The sequence below is a fragment of the Leuciscus leuciscus genome, assembly GCF_965113295.1.
Source record: "Leuciscus leuciscus genome assembly, chromosome: 20".
Lineage (NCBI taxonomy): Eukaryota > Metazoa > Chordata > Actinopteri > Cypriniformes > Leuciscidae > Leuciscus > Leuciscus leuciscus.
This window is the reverse complement of record NC_138744.1, coordinates 3,212,252-3,233,906: the sequence shown is the minus strand read 5'-3', so window position 1 is coordinate 3,233,906 and position 21,655 is coordinate 3,212,252. Positions and strand designations below refer to the sequence as shown.

At 35.1% G+C, this 21,655-nt stretch overlaps 2 protein-coding genes across 5 annotated transcripts in view; both read right to left on the bottom strand.

The window, feature by feature from the left end:
• Nucleotides 1-21,655, bottom strand: part of ethe1 (ETHE1 persulfide dioxygenase) — an 86,555-nt gene that overhangs the window by 37,301 nt on the left and 27,599 nt on the right. The gene's annotated exons all lie outside the window — the stretch shown is intronic.
• phldb3 (pleckstrin homology-like domain, family B, member 3) overlaps nt 1,564-21,655 on the bottom strand; it is a 32,207-nt gene continuing 12,115 nt past the window's right edge. For 2 of the 4 annotated variants that reach the window (XM_082150725.1, XM_082150726.1), the window contains exons 8-16: nt 17,996-18,106; nt 11,252-11,353; nt 11,066-11,147; nt 9,207-9,378; nt 7,135-7,219; nt 5,328-5,522; nt 4,428-4,635; nt 3,836-3,921; nt 1,566-2,568 (exon numbers count right to left, since the gene is read on the bottom strand). In XM_082150725.1, the coding sequence (XP_082006851.1) occupies nt 2,434-2,568; nt 3,836-3,921; nt 4,428-4,635; nt 5,328-5,522; nt 7,135-7,219; nt 9,207-9,378; nt 11,066-11,147; nt 11,252-11,353; nt 17,996-18,106 (1,176 nt within the window). In that variant the 3' untranslated portion in view covers nt 1,566-2,433. Of the gene's footprint in view, nt 2,569-3,835; nt 3,922-4,427; nt 4,636-5,327; nt 5,523-7,134; nt 7,220-9,206; nt 9,379-11,065; nt 11,148-11,251; nt 11,354-17,995; nt 18,107-21,655 lie in introns of all 4 variants that reach the window. The other 2 variants (XM_082150727.1, XM_082150728.1) reach the window with 2 other exon arrangements.

Below are 21,655 nucleotides of genomic sequence, written 5' to 3'. Positions count from 1 at the left end.
TTTTCTCATGCATTGGCACTTTTATATAATTCTGTTTAATTTGAACATTTTTAGAAAACAAGACTTATCTTATGTCATTTTGCATATTAAATAAATGTATATTATTTTAAGATTGTTTAGATATTTAATATCAAAATGAAGTGAGTTTTTGCTTAAAATGAGAAAAAATATCTGCCAGTGCGGGTCTGAAAATAATCTTGCTTTCTCTTTGAATTAAGTGTATTTTTCTGACCCCATTGGCAGATATTTGTTCTTGTTTCAAGAAAAAAAACCCACGTTTTTTTTAACTGAACAATCCTTACATATTTTAAATTGAATAATTGAACAATCCTTAATCAATTTTTCAATTAAAATACATAAGGGTTATTCAATGCGTAAATCTTAAAAGGCTTCATTTTATTTGAGTGCATAATGGTAGCCTATATCAATTCATTACGTTATCATAACATATCTTAACTTTTTAGTTAAAAAAAGAGATGTACTTTTATGCCTTTTTATTTTTTTAAATAGCCTAACTGAGTCCTGGTATCCACTACAGAGGACATAGCATAACATATGAATAAAATATTGTTTCTTATGCTCTAAACAATGCAATGGCATTACAAAAAAAATTACAAAATTCAGAAGAAATTAGGCCTAAAGAAATTGAGTGACATAGGACTTCTTTTTTTCTTTTCTTTTTTTGCTTAGGTACACAAATATTTCACAGAACACTTATGAAATCACACTGGTCAGCTGATTATTCATGTTAAACGGTGATCTTCTCAATCATCTCACCATCAGTGTGTTGCTCGAAGTTCACATAGGCGTATCCGAGCGAGCGGCACGTGACTTTATCTCGACAGACTCGGACTGACTGAACCGAACCGACGGACCCGAAGTGCTCGTACAGCATGGCTTCATTCACGTCCGGCTGCAGATCGCCCACATACAGCGAGCTGGACACCATCATCTTCATCAGATAGAAATATTACAATTAATGATCGACGCAGAACTGAAAGCAGCCGAGATTCAATATGACAAACGCTTATAACGAACAACGAATCGGATTTAAAAGATTCAGTCAGATCATAAATAAACATTCCGTTTATTATCATCGTTTTATTCTGCACTCCGATGAACAACAACACAAAATCACATCATGACATGATAGCATGATTGCATATATGGCGATCTTTTTTTATTTAGCTTATTATAAATACAGCGCACGATACATTTTAATTCTCCTTTATGGAACTTTTCTTGCGGTCACACTTTGTTGGAAATGAGTCGCGAGTTGATAAAAACAACTTTTTTTGTGTTCAACAAAAAGGTAAATCATGAAAAAAAGTTAACTATTTTTTTTCCAAGGATTTATTTTAATTGGTTGAAACATTCTATAAGTCCCATACATCTTAATCTTATTAGAAGATGTATTTTGATATTTTTGGTCAAACTAGTTTTTCCTTTAAGTCTTATATAAAGGAAAATATACAGACCCTTTCCAAAAAAATTTGAATATCATGGAAAAGTTTATTTATTTCCATAATTCCATTCAAAACGTTAAACTTCCATAGATTATAGATCAAGTATTTAGTTGTTTATTTGTACATAATTTGGGCTTCCAGCTCATAAAACCCACGAAAACAGGATTTCAAAAAATTTGAATATTACATGAAATCACACAGTAATCACACAGTGATACCATGGTCATTGAACCAGGTTTTGGTTCTTCTGGCAGTGTGGGCAGGTGCAAATCCTGCTGGAAAATGAAGGAAGCATGAAGTGCTCTGAACATGTCCTGGTAGACGGCTGCGTTGAGTGGACAGCACAGTGGACCAACACCAGCCGATGACATGGCTCCCCAAACCAACACAGACTGTGGAAACTTCACACTGGACTTCAAGCATCTTGGATTGTGTGTCTCTCCATTCTTCCTCCAGACTCTGGGACCTTGGTTTCCAAATGAGATGCAAAATTTGCTCTCATCAGAAAAGAGGACTTTAGTCCACTGTGCTTTATTAAATCCAGAGTCAACGCAGCCGTCTACCAGGACATTTCCAGAGCACTTCATGCTCTGATGAAACAGCTGTTCAAGGTCACATAAGGTCCAGACACATTGTTTGGAATGTAAATGTTTATTAACACTTTGCAGGATTTTTACCCCAAACTTTCAATAGCAAAACATGACAAAAAATGTATATGTAACAGTAATAAATAATATGTAAGAAACATGACACGAGTGCGGCCTCTGTTTAGTGTAACAGCAGATGGCAGCAGAACACAAACCCACTGAAGGTCACGTCTGGTTATGAGTGTTCATACTCCGTATCCCAATGTCCTCTGCTCCGCTAACATTCATATTCGTCTTGTGTTGTGGCGTCCCTTAAAGTCCCTGAGCGATCTCATCTACAGGCTTCATCATCTGTTCAGCATCATCTCTAGTGTTCATCATCAGTATCTGCTGTGTTCATCAGTCGCAGTCACAATAACATCCATCCAGATTCTCATGGCTTCGGCGCTGTGGGCCACGAGGAAAAAGAGCCGCTCGTATGTTTTCACACAGAAGGTGAGACTGGGCCGTGGAGACTGAGAATGACAAAAACACAGTCAGCATGGGAAATTAGTGGTCGGAGATACTGCAAATTTCGGTATCGATCCGATACCAAGTAAATACAGGGCCAGTATCGCCGATATCGATACCGATACCAATACTTTTTCATTTTAAAAGCATGCACTTGAACTTGTATGCACTTTGCTGTGCTAGAGCAGTGTGTCATGATTTATGAGGTGAATGCATCATTAATATGCTAAATCTGAATACGTTTTTAATGACTACTAAATATTTTGTGATTTGTGCTCTCAACTCGCCTGTAATTAGTCAGTGGCTTTTACAAAACTACCCTAATTATAGTACTAGCCTACTACTAGCCTACTAGTACTAGCCTACTGTTCAAAAGTTTGGGGTCTGTAAGATTTTTAATTCTCTTCTGCATTTATTTGATCAAAAATACAGTAAAAACTGTAATATTACAATTTAACATAGGTTTTCTATGTCATAGTAAACTGTAATTTATTCATGTGATCAAAGCTGAATTTTCGGCATCATCCAGTCATGATGATAATTCATTTTAATATGCTGATTTGCTGCTCAGGAAACATTTCTTATTATTATCAATGTTGAAAACAGTTTCATTTTTCAACAGTTGAAACCATGATACATTTTATGCAGAATTATTTGATGAACAAAGTTGAAAGAACAGCATTTATATGTAGATTTGTTTTTTAACAGTGTAAAACCCTTGACTGTCACTTTTGATCAATTTAATGCATTGATCCTTGTTGAATAAAAATATTAATTTCATTAAAAAAAAATCTTACTGATGTCAACATTTTGAACCGTTATGTACACTTTTGGTTTGTTTATTGCGAAATAACTCCCGATTGTTTCTCTGTCATCTAAGCAAGGCATTCCCAAACGCACTGGTCCTGTGAGCTCATCGAACGCTCTCTGTGATTGATTGGTTTTGTCTTGTATCCAGATGACTAGGAGAAAAAGTTCTATCCTACACAATTATCCGCTAACATTCGCTTATTTTTCCACTTAGAAGCTTATTTTACGCACTGACTTGCGTGCTAAATCGATATTTTTATGTGAGGATCGATCCTTTACGATACCACGTCAGTATCAAAAGCATCGATACTTCAGGATCGATCCGCCCACCCTTACAGAAATGTGTCAGAAACCCTGCTAAACTGTGGTTTTACTAAATATGTAGTTAGAGTTACAGTTTTGTGTCTATCGTTTCAGATTGTGGTCATATTTGACTTCATATGAGGCGGCGTATGAACTCACTGTTGAAGCTGTTCGTAGATGATCGTAATAAACCTCCTCGATGGCCTGAAAGTAAATGACCCCTTTGAGTTTCTTCTCATCTAGTTCTGAGAAAACAACGAGAAGAACATTGAGATTTCAATGAGAAAGCAGCAGACATTCATCTTTTTTTTAATACTGAAAATCAGTAAAATGTACTAAAATTACTAAAACTAAAATTGAAATAAAACTAAATAACAACAACTGATAAAATAAAAAAAAAAAAACATCAAAATTACTAAAACTTAAATAAAGCTTAATATGAAAAATTAAGGAAATAAGAAAACATTCACAATATGAAAAAAAAACACATGCAAGTAAACAGATAAAAAATATTTTCTTTTTATTGTTTTGTTTCTTTTTTAATGTCAAATCCTTGAGCTTTTATTTTGGCGAATATTGGCGAAATGCTGAACTGTGGGAAATGATGCAAATGTGTATGTAAATTTCCAAATGCAGCCCTATTTGCTTATAATAATGTAACGTTGGGATTTAATAATTATTAGCTTTTCATCAACTCATGAATCCCCTCTGGAAAACCCTGTGATGTTGTAATATATTCTCTTTTCCTCACCGGTGTAGTATGCCAGTCTTTGGTGGTCCAGATCAAAGATAAACCACCTCCTCCTCCACGTCTTCACTCGACCTCCACGCTTGGTCAGAAAGCCGCCACACCGCCGGGGAGACAGATTAACTCCCATGCACCCCGCCACGTTATGACCCAGAGACTCCACGTGAGCGCGCAGGTCAAAGTTCGCCGTCAGAGAAAGCGGGACACCCTGCTGTACGAAGAAGAGGAAATAAACAAGATACAAGATTACTTGGGACATTTAGTGGAGAATGTAGTAACAAGAAGAAATGTTTAAATTATGAGCCATTTTCCCTTTTCTTTTGGCTGTTTGTAATGTAACTGATTGTTACTGCTGGTTGCCAAGGTAACAGAGTCTTAGACCTAAGTTAGCCTGGGGGGGAAGGGGTCTAATTATTAGTTTTTGGTCTAAATTAAGTCAGTCTTTATTTTTGTGAAACAGTCTAACTTGCATTAGACTAGACTATGAGCACATTATAGACTCATAATAGCTTTGTGAAACCGGCCCCAGATCCGAATTTTTTTATGACGGATGAAAGTTTTGGAGGCGTGATTGACATAACGTGAGGTCGTATTTATTTTTTAACGTGCGAAAATTTCGGATGTGAGTTTCGGACTCTTCCTGTTTATTACTGCAATCTGTGCTATACTTGACAAAGCATCATGTGACTTTAGAAGACTTACAATGTATATATGACTCATAGAGACTTTGAGTTTGACAGAACAAATCACTGTCCACTTTCACTATATGTAAAACTAAAATCACGGACATTCTGCCTCATCTCCGTTTGTGTTTTACGAAAGTAAGAAAACAGTACATGAGGGTGAGTAAACCATGTCAGAATGTGTATTTTATTTCAGTGGTGTCATAATCTTCAGACGTACCTCGGGCGTCCTGTGCGGCGAGTTCATCTGCAGCCGCTCCTCAGCAAGTGGCTCTAGTTCTGATGTATTGGTGTGTGTTTTTACAGATTGCTGCTCCTTCTGTCTGTGTTGCTCAGCTAACAGCCGCTGACGCTCCTCCTGCATCCAGACAAACGGAGACGAGAAACTGCCGTCAGACTGTGTTAGTTTGGATTCCTTGGGAGATATTTTCATTGGTGGAAAAACAACATATGAACTGGCAGCAGCGTTCAACAGTAACTCACATAATCTCATTATCTCACATAATTCAGATTTCATCGAATAACCTTGATCAATCAATAATTGCGACAAGCCTATTGGATGAAAGTAGGGCTGAACGATATTCTGTTTTAACATCGACATCGTGATGTGCGCATGAGCGATAGTCATATCGCCGGATAATGTGATGTGAAGGGTAGTAGCACCCATGGTGTATTAAGAGAACGGTAGCACACAGTAAACACGTATGGCTTGTTGCTGGGGTGACATGCACGTTCCAAATGCGTGCACAGTGATTGGTTCGCTGTGCCGCTGCTCACCGCTCACAGCCAACATTCACTGGCAATCCTACAGCTAAAAATGGCCGACAAAGAGGATCCGCCGCAAAAAAAATGATGATTTCGTACCAAAAAGAAAGTCAAAATCAGCTATTTGGGACTATTTCGGCAACAAAAAGGAGGATGTTGACCAAAAAGAGGTACTTTGCCTGGAGTGTTAATAAAGTTGTGGCCACAAAACAAGGAAACACCACCAATTTGTCTGATCACTTAAAACGGCACCACAAAGCTTTTTTTATTTAAAAATGTGTTCTGCTTTTGTCTTTACAGAAATATGTTCTAATTTTGGAATAAAATATGAAGTGACCTTTTTGTCACTTGTAATGAAGCTTGCTTATTAGTGAAAACTTAAAAGGAACCGTATGTAAGAAATGTATTTCAATTAATCATAAAATGGCCCTGATATGTCACTAGACATTAAGAAATCATGTCCATTTCAAATACTTATATCACTGACAACAGTAGTCCGGTCAGGATATTGTCATTTAAAAGTGAAGTTGCAGCCCCTCAACTGATGTTGATGATGTCATGTTGTGTTTTGGCCTGAAGCTCCACCCTCCACCTATCTACCAATCACGAAGTCAGTAGTGTTTCGGCATCCGGGTTGCCAGCTCTGCTCTAGTTACCACAGCTGCAGCTACAAACGTGTCGGATAAAAAATGTCTAACGTTACGAAACCTAAAAGACCTCGTTATGAATCCGAAATACGTCGAGACAAAGTCCGAAGAAAACTTACTGTGTAGGACTCGTCACTTGCCATTGGAAGCTCCTTATAGCAGCCGACGTTCCTGCTGGGGGGATACACCGCTCTACAGTCATTTGAAAGTGATTGCAGTACCAGTTTTGGCCACAATCTTACATACGGTTCCTTTAACATGTTAAACTTATTAGTGAAATTATTAATATCATGGAATGGTAATTATTGACTTTAGCCTGGATTGATGGCTCGCAATATCGCAATATATATCGCTGGGAAAAAAATATCGCAATGTAATTTTTTTCCAATATCGTGCAGCCCTGGATGAAAGTGTCTTTTAAATGAGTAAAACAAGTCATGTGACCATATGCAACCGGATCACAGCTGAAGACGTGAGTCAGCATGAGAATTAGTGTGATTTTTCTCAAATGATATTAGAAAAACAAACAAACACAAGTCTCTTGTGAGCTGATGATGATGATGTATTGTTTGCAGTGATCAGTATTGCTGTGGTTGTGTCGGGTCAGTAACTCACTCTCTCTTTCAGCAGACGTTCCCGCTCTGCTTTGGCCTCTCGGAGTTTCCGTTCGATCTCCACCAAATCCAAGAGGTTCTGAGGGCTGTAAAGGTGAAAGGTCACGTGATCCGATTGGCTTGCATTTGACATTTTAAGGAACTCTTAATACTAATGCAATTAATGTCCAATAAAGGCACGTAATTACATGTAATTAATGACATTTTCCCATGTTCCGTCACCTAATCTGAAGTGAGAACTATTTATGGTTAATAAGTTATCTAACTCTTTACATATGAGCTTAATAAACAATAACACTTTGTTAATTACACTGACAATAAATGAATAACTCAGTAATTGTATAGTCTATTAATGTATTAACTATAGTTTATAAACTATTAATTAACCATTTGCAAATGATTTATAAGTGCTTTGTTTCTGTATACTTATTATAAAGTGTTACCATATATATATATATATATATATATATATATATATATATATATATATATATATATATATATACACAGTACAGGCCAAAAGTTTGGAAACATTACTATTTTTAATGTTTTTGAAAGAAGTTTCTTCTGCTCATCAAGCCTGCATTTATTTGATCAAAAATACAGAAAAAAAATGCAATATTGTGATATATTATTACAATTTAAAATAATTGGTTTTCAATTTATTATACTTTAAATTATCATTTATTTCTGTGATGCAAAGCTGAATTTTCAGGATCATTACTCCAGTCTATCACATGATCCTTTAGAAATCATTCTAATATGATGATTCATTATCAAAGTTGGAAACAGTTCTGCTGCTTAATATTTTTTCATAACCTGTGATACTTTTTTAGGATACTTTGATGAATAAAAAAAATTTAATAAAAAAAAGAAGCAAATGTTTTAAAAATAGAAATCTTTTGTAACAGCAATATCCACTACTGGTCAGTCATTTGGGGTCAGTAATTTTTTTCTTTCTTTTTTTGAAATAAATCAATACTTTTATTCAGCAAGGATGTGTTAAATTGATAAAAAGTGATAGTAAAGAAGATTTATATTATTAGAAAATATTTTTTTATTTTGAATAAATGCAGTTCTTTTTAACCTTTTATTCATCAAATATATTAGGCAGCAGAACTGTGTCCAACACTCATAATAAATCAGAATATTAGAATGATTTCTAAAGGATCATGTGATAGACTGGAGTAATGATCCTGAAAATTCAGCTTTGCATCACAGAAATAAATGATAATTTAAAGTATAATAAATTGAAAACCAATTATTTTAAATTGTAATAATATATCACAATATTATATTTTTTTTCTGTATTTTTGATCAAATAAATGCAGGCTTGATGAGCAGAAGAAACCTCTTTCAAAAACATTAAAAATAGTAATGTTTCCAAACTTTTGGCCTGTACTGTATACATAGCTTTACATGAGTGTACTGTATGTATGCAAATTAAGTTGGATATACTCAAATACACAACTTCATATATATTGCTAGGCGTAATATAGTATATAATACATACTAAATTATAATGTAGAGATAGAGGAATTTAATTAAATTAAAGCCATTATTTATCTAAACATCTTCCCTTCTGGCCAAGCAATGTAACTTTTGTGCCAGGTTTGATGTCATTTATTGGTTTACATGCGTCATAACCGAATATGACACACTAGTATGTTATTTACTTAATTTAGGTCTGTTTCTCACACAAATCCTTTGACTCAGAACAGAAGACTTGAAGACACGAGTCACATGGACTGTTTTTATGGTGCTGTTATGGTGTATTTTATCCTTTGAAATTTGATATTCCTGGTCATGAACTATAAATTGTTGTTTTATGGAAACAAGCTACATTAATAGAGCACTAATAATTAAGCTGCATTAAAAATACTCCCATTATGTTCCAGGCCAGGGTATAAAGTTCACAGAATTCACCCGTTTAATGTTTACTCACAAACACTTCAGATTCATACGCCTCAAATAAAAAGGTTTCTCACACCCCTGTAAACACACACCTGTTAGTTAGAGCTTCCAGTATTATAATAGGAACATGAAGCCAGGCTGCTGTTCTGTGCCACTCACCTGGGCGCGCGGGAGGTGTTGGCACTGTTGCATGGCGCGTGAGAGCCGTTCCCATCGGTCTGCGCTGATCTCAGCCCATTATAATGTCCATTACTCAGTCTGTGGGTGTGATGAGGAAGGCGAGGCGACAGAGCCTCTGAGGTTGGTCTGTCTGGAGTCATTCGCACCAACACTGGCATATGAAAAGCAACGGGACACGTTACATTTACATTCAATCATTTATTAGACGCTTCTGGGCTAATAAACATCTTAAAAATATTACAATTAGAATCACCTTTAAAAATAACATAAACTATGGAGTTATTGCAAAGAGATTGATTCTCCAAAGGTGGACACAGTTCCAACATTTAATGTGTGGTTAGGTGAGCTGGTGAACATTATACATTGAGAGATTATGATTTACCAGTAATGATAAATTAAGATTTATTTCAGAAAATATGAAAACATGAATTAGATTACATGGGAATATGATCACTTTATACTGGTCTGTATGAATGCACTATATCGTATTTCTATCAATTTTACATTTATTATAATTTATTACCCATCTTTTAAAATCCAAAAAACAAAACAAGTTTTTTATATTCTAAATTAATTTAAAAAAATATATTTTTGAGGTCACATGATTTCATGAGAGGAAAAACCACAAGCAATATATCAAACAGAAGCAAGAAGAGTTATGAAATGAGGTTCAATCACTCTTAATAGGTGTTTTATTGTCTGATAGTTTGCAACAAATGAGTTTTACTATGGCTCAAACACACTGCGGTATCTTGACCTGTATGCAACACACACACACACACACACACACACACACACACACACACACACACACACACACACACACGTTCTGTTTTCATGTTTTACGAAGACTTTCCATAGACATAATGATTTTTATACTGTACAGAAAGCTTTCTGCATTTTTACATTTTCAAAAAACATAATTTATTATGATTTACAAAATGTTTTCCTCATAGGGACCAAAAAATGTCCTCAAAATGACAAGGATTTTGGATATTGCCGTCTTTGTGGGGACATTTTGTCCCCATATCTTAAGCAACACACACACACACACACACACACACACACACACACACACACACACACACACACACACACACACGCAGTTCACTTTGGCAACTGCAACATTTCAATAGAAATTCTCTATAAAATAATTTCATCATCATATAAAAGGTGGAATCAAATCAAATCAAATCAGGAAGTGCAATAAAATAAAGTCACATCCCAAAATTCAATCATTAACTCATAAAAGATTTCAGGTAGCACTTTATTTTACAGTCCTGTTCTGCATGTACACACAATATACTTATTATAGCAATTACAATAACTGGGTTATAACTAGGTACTAACCCTGAACCCTAAACCTAAACGTAACCCATGTTGTTACCTTATATTACCTTGGGTAGGTACACTGCAAGTACACGTACTTTAAAATAAAGTGTAACCAGATTTCTTATAGACATGAACCTTCGCACACAGACACCGTTCCATAGATTTCCTTTGTTTGATCAATTCCTTCGTGAGATAAACGACTGTCAGGATTATTAAAGACAAACAAAAGCAAAACTGTGTGCAGTTGCAGCGGCTCCACTCGCTTTTCCAGTTTGCGTCAGCAACTCTGGCACACCTTAACGAAAACACTGACAAAAGCTAATAAGCCAGGACATGCAGGACTGTCAGGACGGTTGGCTGTTGTACTTTGCCGTTTTGCATGCTGCCTGTTGTCTGTGCATTCATCGTCTTGCACAATTGTGTTGCTGTTTGACCTACTTACAGTCTCTGAGCGCCAGTTAAACTGCATTTCATCACATTTTCATTCACCTCATTGGTTTGCTCACCTTGCGCAGAGAGAGGTCTATCGGAGACTTTCCTATGCGAGCTCCGTCTGCGGGGTAAGCTGGACGTATCCTTCGATGACTCCTGGGAACATGGTTTTGAACACAGTCAATGTGCTGACCGCAGAAAACTCATGAATCACTAAAGGTCTAGATGTCAAACCATCTAATGCACATTTCACAGTGTACCTGGGCTGCTTTGTGAATGGTCAGAGGGCTGAGTGACATCATGCAGGGGGTGGATCCAGTGATGTTGGACCAATCAGTGAGAGGCTTCTTCTCTTTCAAAATCTACAAAGGCAAATGTCCTTGATGTTTAGCATGTGAGTGAGAGACACATCCAGACCAATGCAGTTACATGAAAAGGTACAATATTAAACAAAAAACTAAGGCTAGAAGACAATAATAACTGCAGTTATTAAGACAACAAATAACCAAAATATAAATTATCACAATAAGCCATTGAATTACATTTATAGAGGAAAGAGGCTCTGTTCTAAAACCTAGTGCACTGCCATGCTGTCTACATAGTCAACAAGTGTGTGTCGTAGAAACAGAGCATTCAACACTGATTTCAATACAGTTTCGCATTAGAATGTTGTTGTTGTAAATGTTATGAGCATAAAAATACACAAAACACACAAATATTGGGTAAAACAATAATTTAAATTATTTTAAATATTTTTTTTGCTTTTCATCAACTAAAAAAATAGACATTAAATAATAAATAAATAAACATAAAAAAAAATTAAATATTGTATTTGTTGTTAATATTTTAATAATTTAACAACACATTTGCATGTTCATGGTCCTTTAATGGGAGTTATTTGTCACATGTGCATGTGCAGGTAGTCATGTGATCAATAACTCCCATTAGAGAACTGTGCACATGCAAATGTGTTGTTAAATTATTTAAATATTAACTTAAAATTTCAGAGGGGACTTTAAGAAAATATTTTAGGTCAAAGGAGTTCACCTGACAAAAACGTTTGTGAACCCCTGCATTATGGGACGTCCTGCTCACATAATGGATACATGCAAAGAAGGCGTCTTAGAAGGCAGTTGTTCAGTTTGTAATCATAAAACTTACTAGAGAATTATGAATTTTAATGAATAATGCATTTTAGGAACTTCCTATGGCTCTTTAAAATAGCATTTTTTCATTGTCAGGACAATCGGAGTGATTTTTTTTCACCTGTTTAAAGGTGCAGCAGGTGAATATGGTGCATCTGATCACTTAGTAAAGTAACAGCACAACTCATCAACCAGGGCCGGGTTTCCCGATAACGATGTATCTTAGCTCTTAAGAGCGCTCTCTACGTGCAAGGTTACGAACGCTCGCGGCAATTCCACGAGCGTTTCCCAAAAATGCACTTAACATGAACGCGCGAGAACGCGCTCTACGTGCTACTCAAGAGTCGCTGTCCATTCACAAAGTGCTGAAATATAACCTTATATGGAATCGTATTCTGAACGTTTAACCTAATAATTGTCATCTGTTGTGGATTAGCAATCAAGACAAGTCCATATAAAGCACTACAGGCGGAGGCACTGACAAAATGGCTGAACAACAACAACAACAACAACAAAAAACAACAACAAAAAAAGGAAAAAAAGAAAAGATACCTTTCAAAAAGATGAAATTAATGTCCTTTTAGAGGAGATAGAGCGAAACAAAGATGTAATTTTGAACAGATTATTTTTTGTTCATTCATTTAATTTTGATTAAAATTATTAGATTAAATAATTAAAAAATTTTTGTTTTGTTTTCTGACCTTTTTAATTATTTAATTTATAAATTAATGTAACCCCCCCCCAAAAAAAAGAGTAATAAAGTGTACAATAAAGTACAATCAAAACCTTAAATTATAATCACATTGCATTTGAATAAAGTTAAAGGTGTAATCTGCCAGTTGTCCTGCAGGTGTCCTCATAAATCTGTCTTCTTACGATGAACTTGGTGATGTACGATTACTCCAGAGCACTCGTCGTAGTTCTACGAAGATTTTCAAGTGCTACTTAAGCTACGATGCTTTTGGGAAACAGACCATAATATTAAGATCAGTCGTACGATCGTTTTTTACGATCAACTTAGGCTTACGATGCTTTTGGGGAAACGCAGCCCAGTGCTGTTATTGCCAAACAAAACTAAAAATACAATTTAAATAAGTTTAAATAAGTTAACAGAAATAAAATACAATATAAAAAAAGCAAACTTTTTTTTTACTAAAAATGACTAAAATGACTAAGCGTACAACGAAGAAGAACTTTGCTGTGAGTATATCACTATCAGGGCCTTGATGAGTTACTATAAGTACTTGTACTAGTGATTACTGACTTAGTACTATTCAGAGTAGTTAAAGGCACACTATGCAGTTTCCGTTTTCCTTAGAGTCGCTGTGGAGTATTTGTATACCACTCGCGCAGAGCCGTCGTTTTCCTTTTCCTTGACTCTTCCGACCGCGCTTTCTTCGTCGACTCTTCCATGATTCACGTCTGAAATGCGTGCTAGTGTCCTCCATAGAGGCTGCTTCATATGTTGTTGATGTATGTGACGTCGTGCCGTAAAGCAAGTCGTGATTCTCGCGAAGTTTTGTCGGGACGCCACCTCTCAAACCGGCATTCCCCCACTTTTACATGCTTTTCCCTAATCACTGCAGTGACCTCTACATGAGGGTTAGCGATAGCATGAGCCGTCAGGCAAGTGTTATTTAAATAAACTCCTGATGTACTTACAAACTTTCCAATGCCTCGTTTTATGAGTACAGAACCTATTTGTACTTCAGTAGAAGTTTGGTACCATTCCGGGCATTATTAGTGGGGTAATTTACGGGATACATCCTTGGATCCATTAGCGCCTGCACTAAACCATCCGGCTGATATATCTTTAACCCTTTAAAACCGGATGTGTCGTTGACGACACAGCCAACCAAGCTCTATTCATGTCACTGTAACTCTTCAACCGTTTGCACTATCAAAATAATGCAAATACTTCCTGAAAGTAGACATCACGCGCTTTTCGGCAATATACGGCTTATTACGGTAATGTCATGCTTTCCGTCTACAAATGACAGCAGCGCAGGATGGAAGGATTTGAACAGAGCGATACGATGCGCGGCAGGTTAGAGTGTTTTGGATTGCATAAAATAATAAAAGAAACGAACAAATACATGGTGAAAGAAGTGTTAGACAGCAGAAGAGGGGATTGGGATGATTTTTAATGAAACTTGGGAAGCGGATGGCCGTTACTCTTTCACGTATCTAAGCATGTAGTGTGTGCATGAGAATGTGTGCGTGTATGAAAAAAAGTGTCCTAAATGAAAACTGTGCAACCCAATGTCACAAAAAAGACTTGTATATATGTATTATAGTTCATTTTTCAACTTTAAAGTGTTAGTTTCTTTCGTTCAGTTTTTTTCTAAACAAAAATCAGTAAATTTATTCTCGTTTATTTATTTTTTTTTGTCTTTTTAAATTCTATTTACAAACTCACCACACACAATAATGGAAGATGACACCTTGCACATGAAGATAGCACATTGTTTTAGAATTTTACAGTCAAAAAATCTAATTATGTGAAAAACACCTATTTTAGCTTCAGGTTCTAAAGGGTTAAGCCCTAACTTTAATAATGTTCGACCAAGGGAAAAAAGGCTTCGGGTGTTTGGCTCGAGGTCATGGTGCAAAGGACCCTAGGCTGATTTTACTCCGAACCATCCCTTTAAGGTACAGATCTTGCATAATGTGCCTTTAAGGAGTTAAACAGTACTGCAGCTTTAAGATGAGCATCCATCCCACCCTCTGACTCACAGACACGCGTTTACAAAGTGCCATGAGAAGTCAAACTATCTGTACTTAAAATGTTCATTTCCTGTCATCTGAAAGCCAGGTTTTTCCTAATATTGGTAATTATTAGCAGAACACATTTTACACACGAGGAAAACCAATTGTTTAGTCCATAATTCAAGAAGGTCCAGACAGCTCTTGATCGCAGCCTCTGACTCACAGACACATGAGCGACTGCGAGGAACATTATAAGCGTCTTTATTTCCTTCAGTCATATCAGTCATAATTCAGTTAGACAGTCCGTCATGTTACCAGTTAACAGCTGCTTCATTCTCAATCCTGTTTTCTGTAAAAAATCCCTCCCCACATTCCCTGTCTTTCCTGATCCTGTCATATCTGCGTGCCAGAATTAGATTTTTACAGAGCAGACACACATCTCTTGAAGTACATACAGACAGAAACACTCACCAGACGTGTGTTGAGATTTGTAGGACATCTGCTTTCTATCGCTCTATCCTCTCACACTTCCTGTGGTCCTTCCCTTCTCCGGGAATCCTGCCCTCTCGGACTCTCTCTTCCCTATCAGTAATTCATTCCTCCACCTACTTTATCCTTGACTTTAGTGTAACTATAATCACTATAACATAACTTAACGCTAGCATGTGTGCTGAATGTGTGTGTGTCGTCCTCTTCCTCTAGAGGACAGTGTTATTTTAGAATCGTAACTGTATTTATTAATATTTTGGATGTGTTTTTATTGTTATATTTTCATGTTTTCATTGTAATTTTAGTCATTTTGATTCGTTTTAAAATCGTACCTGTTTGTATCTTATAATCCATTTCAGTGTACAAAACAATCATTGCAAAATAGCAGCAGCTGCGCTTGTATGAAACAAGCGAGAGCGAGTCTGAGATTAAATAACCATATCAAAATATTGATTTGAGTTTTAATATTTTATTAGCTCACCAAATGCAAAACTTCCACGAGGAAAAAAACGTTCCCAGCAAGCATACAGCGCTGACTTCAGTTATCCGGATGAGCTTGTGTGATCAGTTTTTTCTGGTTGCTATCGGGGAATAACATAACGCTTGGATGGTGTGATTGACCAATCAGAATCAAGTATTCCACAGAGCCGCATAATAACATTAGTTAACTACATTAGTTTACATGAACTAACAATGAACAATACGTGTTCGTCTCAGTCAGCTCCCTAGCTCGTGAATCAGTTAATCGTGTTCACAAATTCAGGCACTGGTAAGGACAGTTAGGACCCCGACTCACTACACATTAGGACACCGATTGGTCTATTTTCTGGTATCTTTCTGACATTATTTGTTTTGGGCCTATCTTACACCCGGCGCAATGCAAGTGTTTTTTACTAGTTTCAGCCCGACGCAGTTATCATTTTCACGTCCTGCGCCACATTGTTTAAATAGTTGTTTAAATGTTGTGACGTATTTCCAAGTGAAACGAAATATTGAATAGAGGGCAGGGTTTTACTCTAGCGCTCCTCCTCTCCATCTCTGCTCATAGCCGGTTTGAGGCGAGTGGTAAAGCGCTTTCAACCCAAGCCGTCAAACTGACGTCATCAGAGAAGGAACGCCATTCCAGACCGGAAGTAACTTTTCAGATTTTGATTAAAGATTACCACGACAAACTATTTTTTTCTGTGTATTAACTTGCATGGATTAATTGTTTACCACAAGACTAGTAATATGCGCTAACAAAGTAAATAGGGTCAATTTTAGGTGACCGATATTGTTCTTTTTTGATGGCCGATGCCGATATCTTAGAGAGCAGGATGGCCGATATAAAGCCGATATTTTTATTATATACTTTATATTTATTTTAATCAATATTTTATAAATTTTAAATAAATTAGAAATCAAATCTTTAAAATAAACATGCTTATACTTTAGATGGCAACTTCTTGAATCTGCAATCCTATTACAGTATATTTCACAAATAAAGTATTTGTTAAAAAATATCTGAATATGTGAATAAAAAGGAAGTAAACACTGTAACATTGCACTCAGTAATCTGCTAATATTATGCGCACTGGTAATCATATTTTTTCAAATAAAAACAAGGTAACGCTAATAGTATACAGCACACAGTGAAAACGATATGAATATGACACAGTGGGCAACTGGATATAGCACAGCATATTTTAAAATGAAGGATTTAAAGTTTTTCGATGTGAAGCTGATCTTCTGTCCGCATTCACTCTCTTCACACGGACCGACCGTCACTCGCAGTCACACGTTTATCAGGCTACAGACGCACACTTCACAAGATATCACAGCTGGATTCCATTAAATCTGCAAGGTTTGTGAAATTAAATGTTTATTAGATATTCAGAGATTTGTTTAAATGATGTAGATGCGCATTTGCTGAATGTTGACGGTAAATGAGAAAGTATTTTAGCCTAATTGTTTGCCTTTTCTGTAACAAATAATATAAAAGCAACACTTTACTTTTTCGCATACCATTTACTTTCTTTGTTTACCAGTTCTGTCTAACAAAGTATTAGATATGACTGACAAGAGATCGTAAACTAATGAAGACGGAGAATGTGAGTGAGCGCTGTGTGATCAGGCGCTGGTGTTCTCAGTGCCACCCGTCAAAATAAAAGTCCGGAGCGCCGTCAAAATAAAAGTCCCGCTTCCAACACATCGGCCAGTCAGAAAAAATGATCGGCCGATATTGGCCTTGGCGATATATCAGTCGACCACTAGTCAATTTTGATTTGACGACTTTAAACTTTAGCAATTTTAATACCACAACTTTAACTAAACGAAATTTTAAAAATTTTAATTTGTTATATTCGATTTTCTTTTTGTAAACATTTAATTTATTGCAACTCACATAAATTTTTTGTATTTTTAGTTTTGTTTATAAAAGCACTATTATAACAGATCCCACACAACAGAGGTGTTTCGTACTTTACAAAGTGATCAGACGCACCATTTTCACCTGATGCACCATAAAATAGGTGAAAAAAATCCCACAGACGCACATTGAAGGAGGAAACCCGAAAACAGACCAGAAGACCACAGATATAGGAGTTTTCACACACTTTTTAAAAACATGTAAAACCCTAGTTTTGTCGTGTCACTGAAGAAGAAGTGTGTAGGACGTCTTACCCTCTGAGACCTGTGGAGCAGCTCTTTTCTCTCTTGCCTGAGGGAATTCAAAGCTTTATCCTTTTCTTGTTCCATTTCCTTCAGTTGTTTTTCTAGTTGCTGGACTCGTTCCTGCAAGACAGCGACGTGATCATTAAAACATTTTCAGCATGAACCGAAACTTCATACGAAACTTATACATTCAGCAATAAGCCTGGGTCTGGTGCGTTAGGGACTCATGAACCATGGTTTGGTTTGTGTGGCACTGAGAGGAGAGTCGGCGTGGTGCCGCCCACCCGGCACATTGAGCTGACAGGTCAGGGTCAGAGATCTGTCATACGGAGCAGCTGAGTCAATGAGCACTCATGCACTGCTCTGACACTCTCACCTTGAGCGCTGGCACGACGTGACAAAACTAGATCACTCCCTATTATACTCAATGGACACTAGACGCTCCTGATGCGGATGTAACACGTGTACAGTTAATGGACAACCTGCTATTTTATATGAATATCATGTAATAATTTACACACACATATATACATATATATATACATACACACACACACACACAATATAAATAAATAAAATGAACAGCACTAAAATTATATAGATAAATCATAGTGCTATACATTTTCATTGTTTATTAAATAATTATGAGCACTTAATTATTTATTTTAAAACTATTCAAAAGAATTTATGTATGAATAACATGTATTAATTTGAATGTTTTATATATATATCCAAAAGTTTTAAATGGGTAAGATTTTTTATGTTAAAAGAAGTATCTTCTGCTCACCAAGGCTGCATTTATTTGATAAAATAAATAAATAAAAAATATTGTGAAATATTATGACAATTTAAAATGACTGTTTTCTATTTTAATATATTTTCAACTGTAATTTATTCCTGTGATCAAAGCTGAATTTTCAGCATCATTACTCCAGTCTTCAGTGTCACATGATCCTTCAGAAATCATTCTAATATGATGATTTGATGCTCAAGAAATATTTATGATTATTATCAATGTTGAAGACAGTCGTGTACAATTTTTTTTCACAATTCCTTGATGAATAGAAAGTAAAAAAAAAAAAGCATTTATTTAAAATAGAATATTTTCTAACATTATAAATGTCTTTACTGTAACTTTTGATCAGTTTAAGTCATCCTTGATGAATAAAAGTATTTATTTATTTTATTTCTTTCCCCCAAAAATTAAAATAAAATTCTTACTGACCCCAAACTTTTGAACGGTAGTGTTTAATGTTACAAAAGCTTTAGATTTCAGATTAATGCTGTTCTTTTGAACTTTCTATTCATCAAAGAATCCTGAAATAAAAATGTAAATAACTGTTTTCAACATTGATAATAATCATAAATGTTTCTTGAGCATCAAATCATCATATTAGAATGATTTCTGAAGGATCATGTGACACTGAAGACTGGAGTAATGATGCTGCAAATTCAGCTTTGATCACAGGAATAAATTACAGTTTAAAATATATTAAAATAGAAAAGAGTCATTTTAAATTGTCATAATATTTCACAATATTACTGTTTTTTTATTATTGTTTTTTATCAAATAAATGCAGCCTTGGTGAGCAGAAGAGACTTCTTTTAAAAACATTACAAATCTTACTGACGCCAAACTTTTGAACGGTAGTGTATACTACCGTTTAAAAAAGAAGAAGAAGAAATGAATACTTTTATTCAGCTAGGATGCATTAAAATGATCACAATTGACAGTAAAGTCATTTATAATGTTACAACATATTTCTTTTTCAAATTCTTTTGGACTTTTTACTAATTTGTTTCCACAAAAATATGAAGCAGCACAAGTGTTTTCAATATTTGTAATGAAATGTTAATTAAGTCACATGTGACACTGAAGACTGGAGTAATGATGCTGAAAATTCAGCTTTGATCACAGGAATAAATTACACTTTACTGTATATTCACATAGAAAACAGCTGTTTTAAATTGGAATAATATTTCACAATATTGCTGTTTTTGTTTGTATTTTTAATCAAATAAATGCAGCCTTGGTGAGCAGAAGAGACTTCTTTTAAAAACATTATAAATCGTACCGATCCAGAACATAGTAGTGTATATATAGTGACCGGTATATGACCGGTAGTGTGTGTATATATATATATATATATATAACATAAAAACATGCATGTGTGTGTATGAGTGAAATAAATATATAAACAAAACATTTGAGGCACTAAAATGTATGTTTACAATATTAAAAATATCCATTTTAATTGCATTTGATCAACAGTACAGTAAAAAAAGTAAAACTGTAAAATGTTATATTTAAAAATGTTAATTTGAATAGCATTCATTACAATTAAAATGCATACAATATTCTAATAAAATGTAATAAAAGGTATGTTTTTTTTGTGCAATATGTAATTAGATTATATTACATTATATTATAATATTGTTTGCATTTAAATTGTAATGAATGCTATTCAAATTAATACTTCTAAATATCGTTTATGTGCAATATATCTATATTATTAATTATTAATGATATGGATTAAAGCAGCTTATAGGAGCAGCACTGCAGACAGTCTCCATGTAACCCGATTCAATTCAATGTCTCTCTCTCAGTCAGTCTAGTCTCTCTCTTTTGTGGCCCCTGATGTAATTACCTTGTTTACGGCATCATGTGACTGTGTTTGGTCTGTCGGCGTGAGCAATACTTACACTCATGCTCAGTGTGGCAGTCTGCCTCTACTGATGACATAACAGTCAATGAGAGTGTCTAATTTTTAAAACATCGATGTGTAGTGAAGACACTAATTTCCATTAACTTCCACTTGAAGTCGCACTCACAACTCTGATTTGGCATGAACTGTGCGGCACTAATGTGTGATGTGCTCGTATAGTAATAAACATGAACTGTTAAGCAAATAGAATGAGAAGCACGCAATAGTTTCTACAAGACAGGAGTATAAAACATGGTTAATGATCATGTTCATGATGAGTTGTTGGTAATCTAGAAGTTAAAATAGACTGAAATCTCAATCAGATAAACTGCATTTCTTAAGGTAAATAACATTACCTAGTTATATTATGAAGATATTAACCGAGGGATTTGTAAATATATTATTCCTAGCCTGATTTATATAATATTTTATTCCAAAAAAACATGGCGAAAATAATTTTTTTAAGGCTATTGACAGTATATTCTGATTTACAGGATAACAACAGGTGAATAGGATAAAAAATGTTAACTAGCAGATATCACCATGAAGCTTTCCCAGTTGATTACCTACATTAAGATGAGAAAAAAATGTATTACAAGTTTTCTGTAATTTAATGTTTAAATATGCAAATTAGGTATTATCTAATTAAATATGCGGTAATTTGCATATATAAAAAAAAACGAAATCTGAGTATTGGATACAATTATTTTTTCATTGTGTTCACATATTAGATGGGAAAAAAATTACAGATGGATTTATGGATATTTACTTTTGTTATCCTGTAAATCAGAATATACTGTCAATAGCCTTAAAATGTTTATTTTCGCCATGTTTTTTGGAATAAAATATTATATAAATCAGGCTAGGAATAATAAATGTACAAATCCCTCTGTAAATGTCTTCATAATATAACTAGGTACAAGACTGGAAAGTTTGGTGTATATCGGTGCTACTGAAGTGGAGA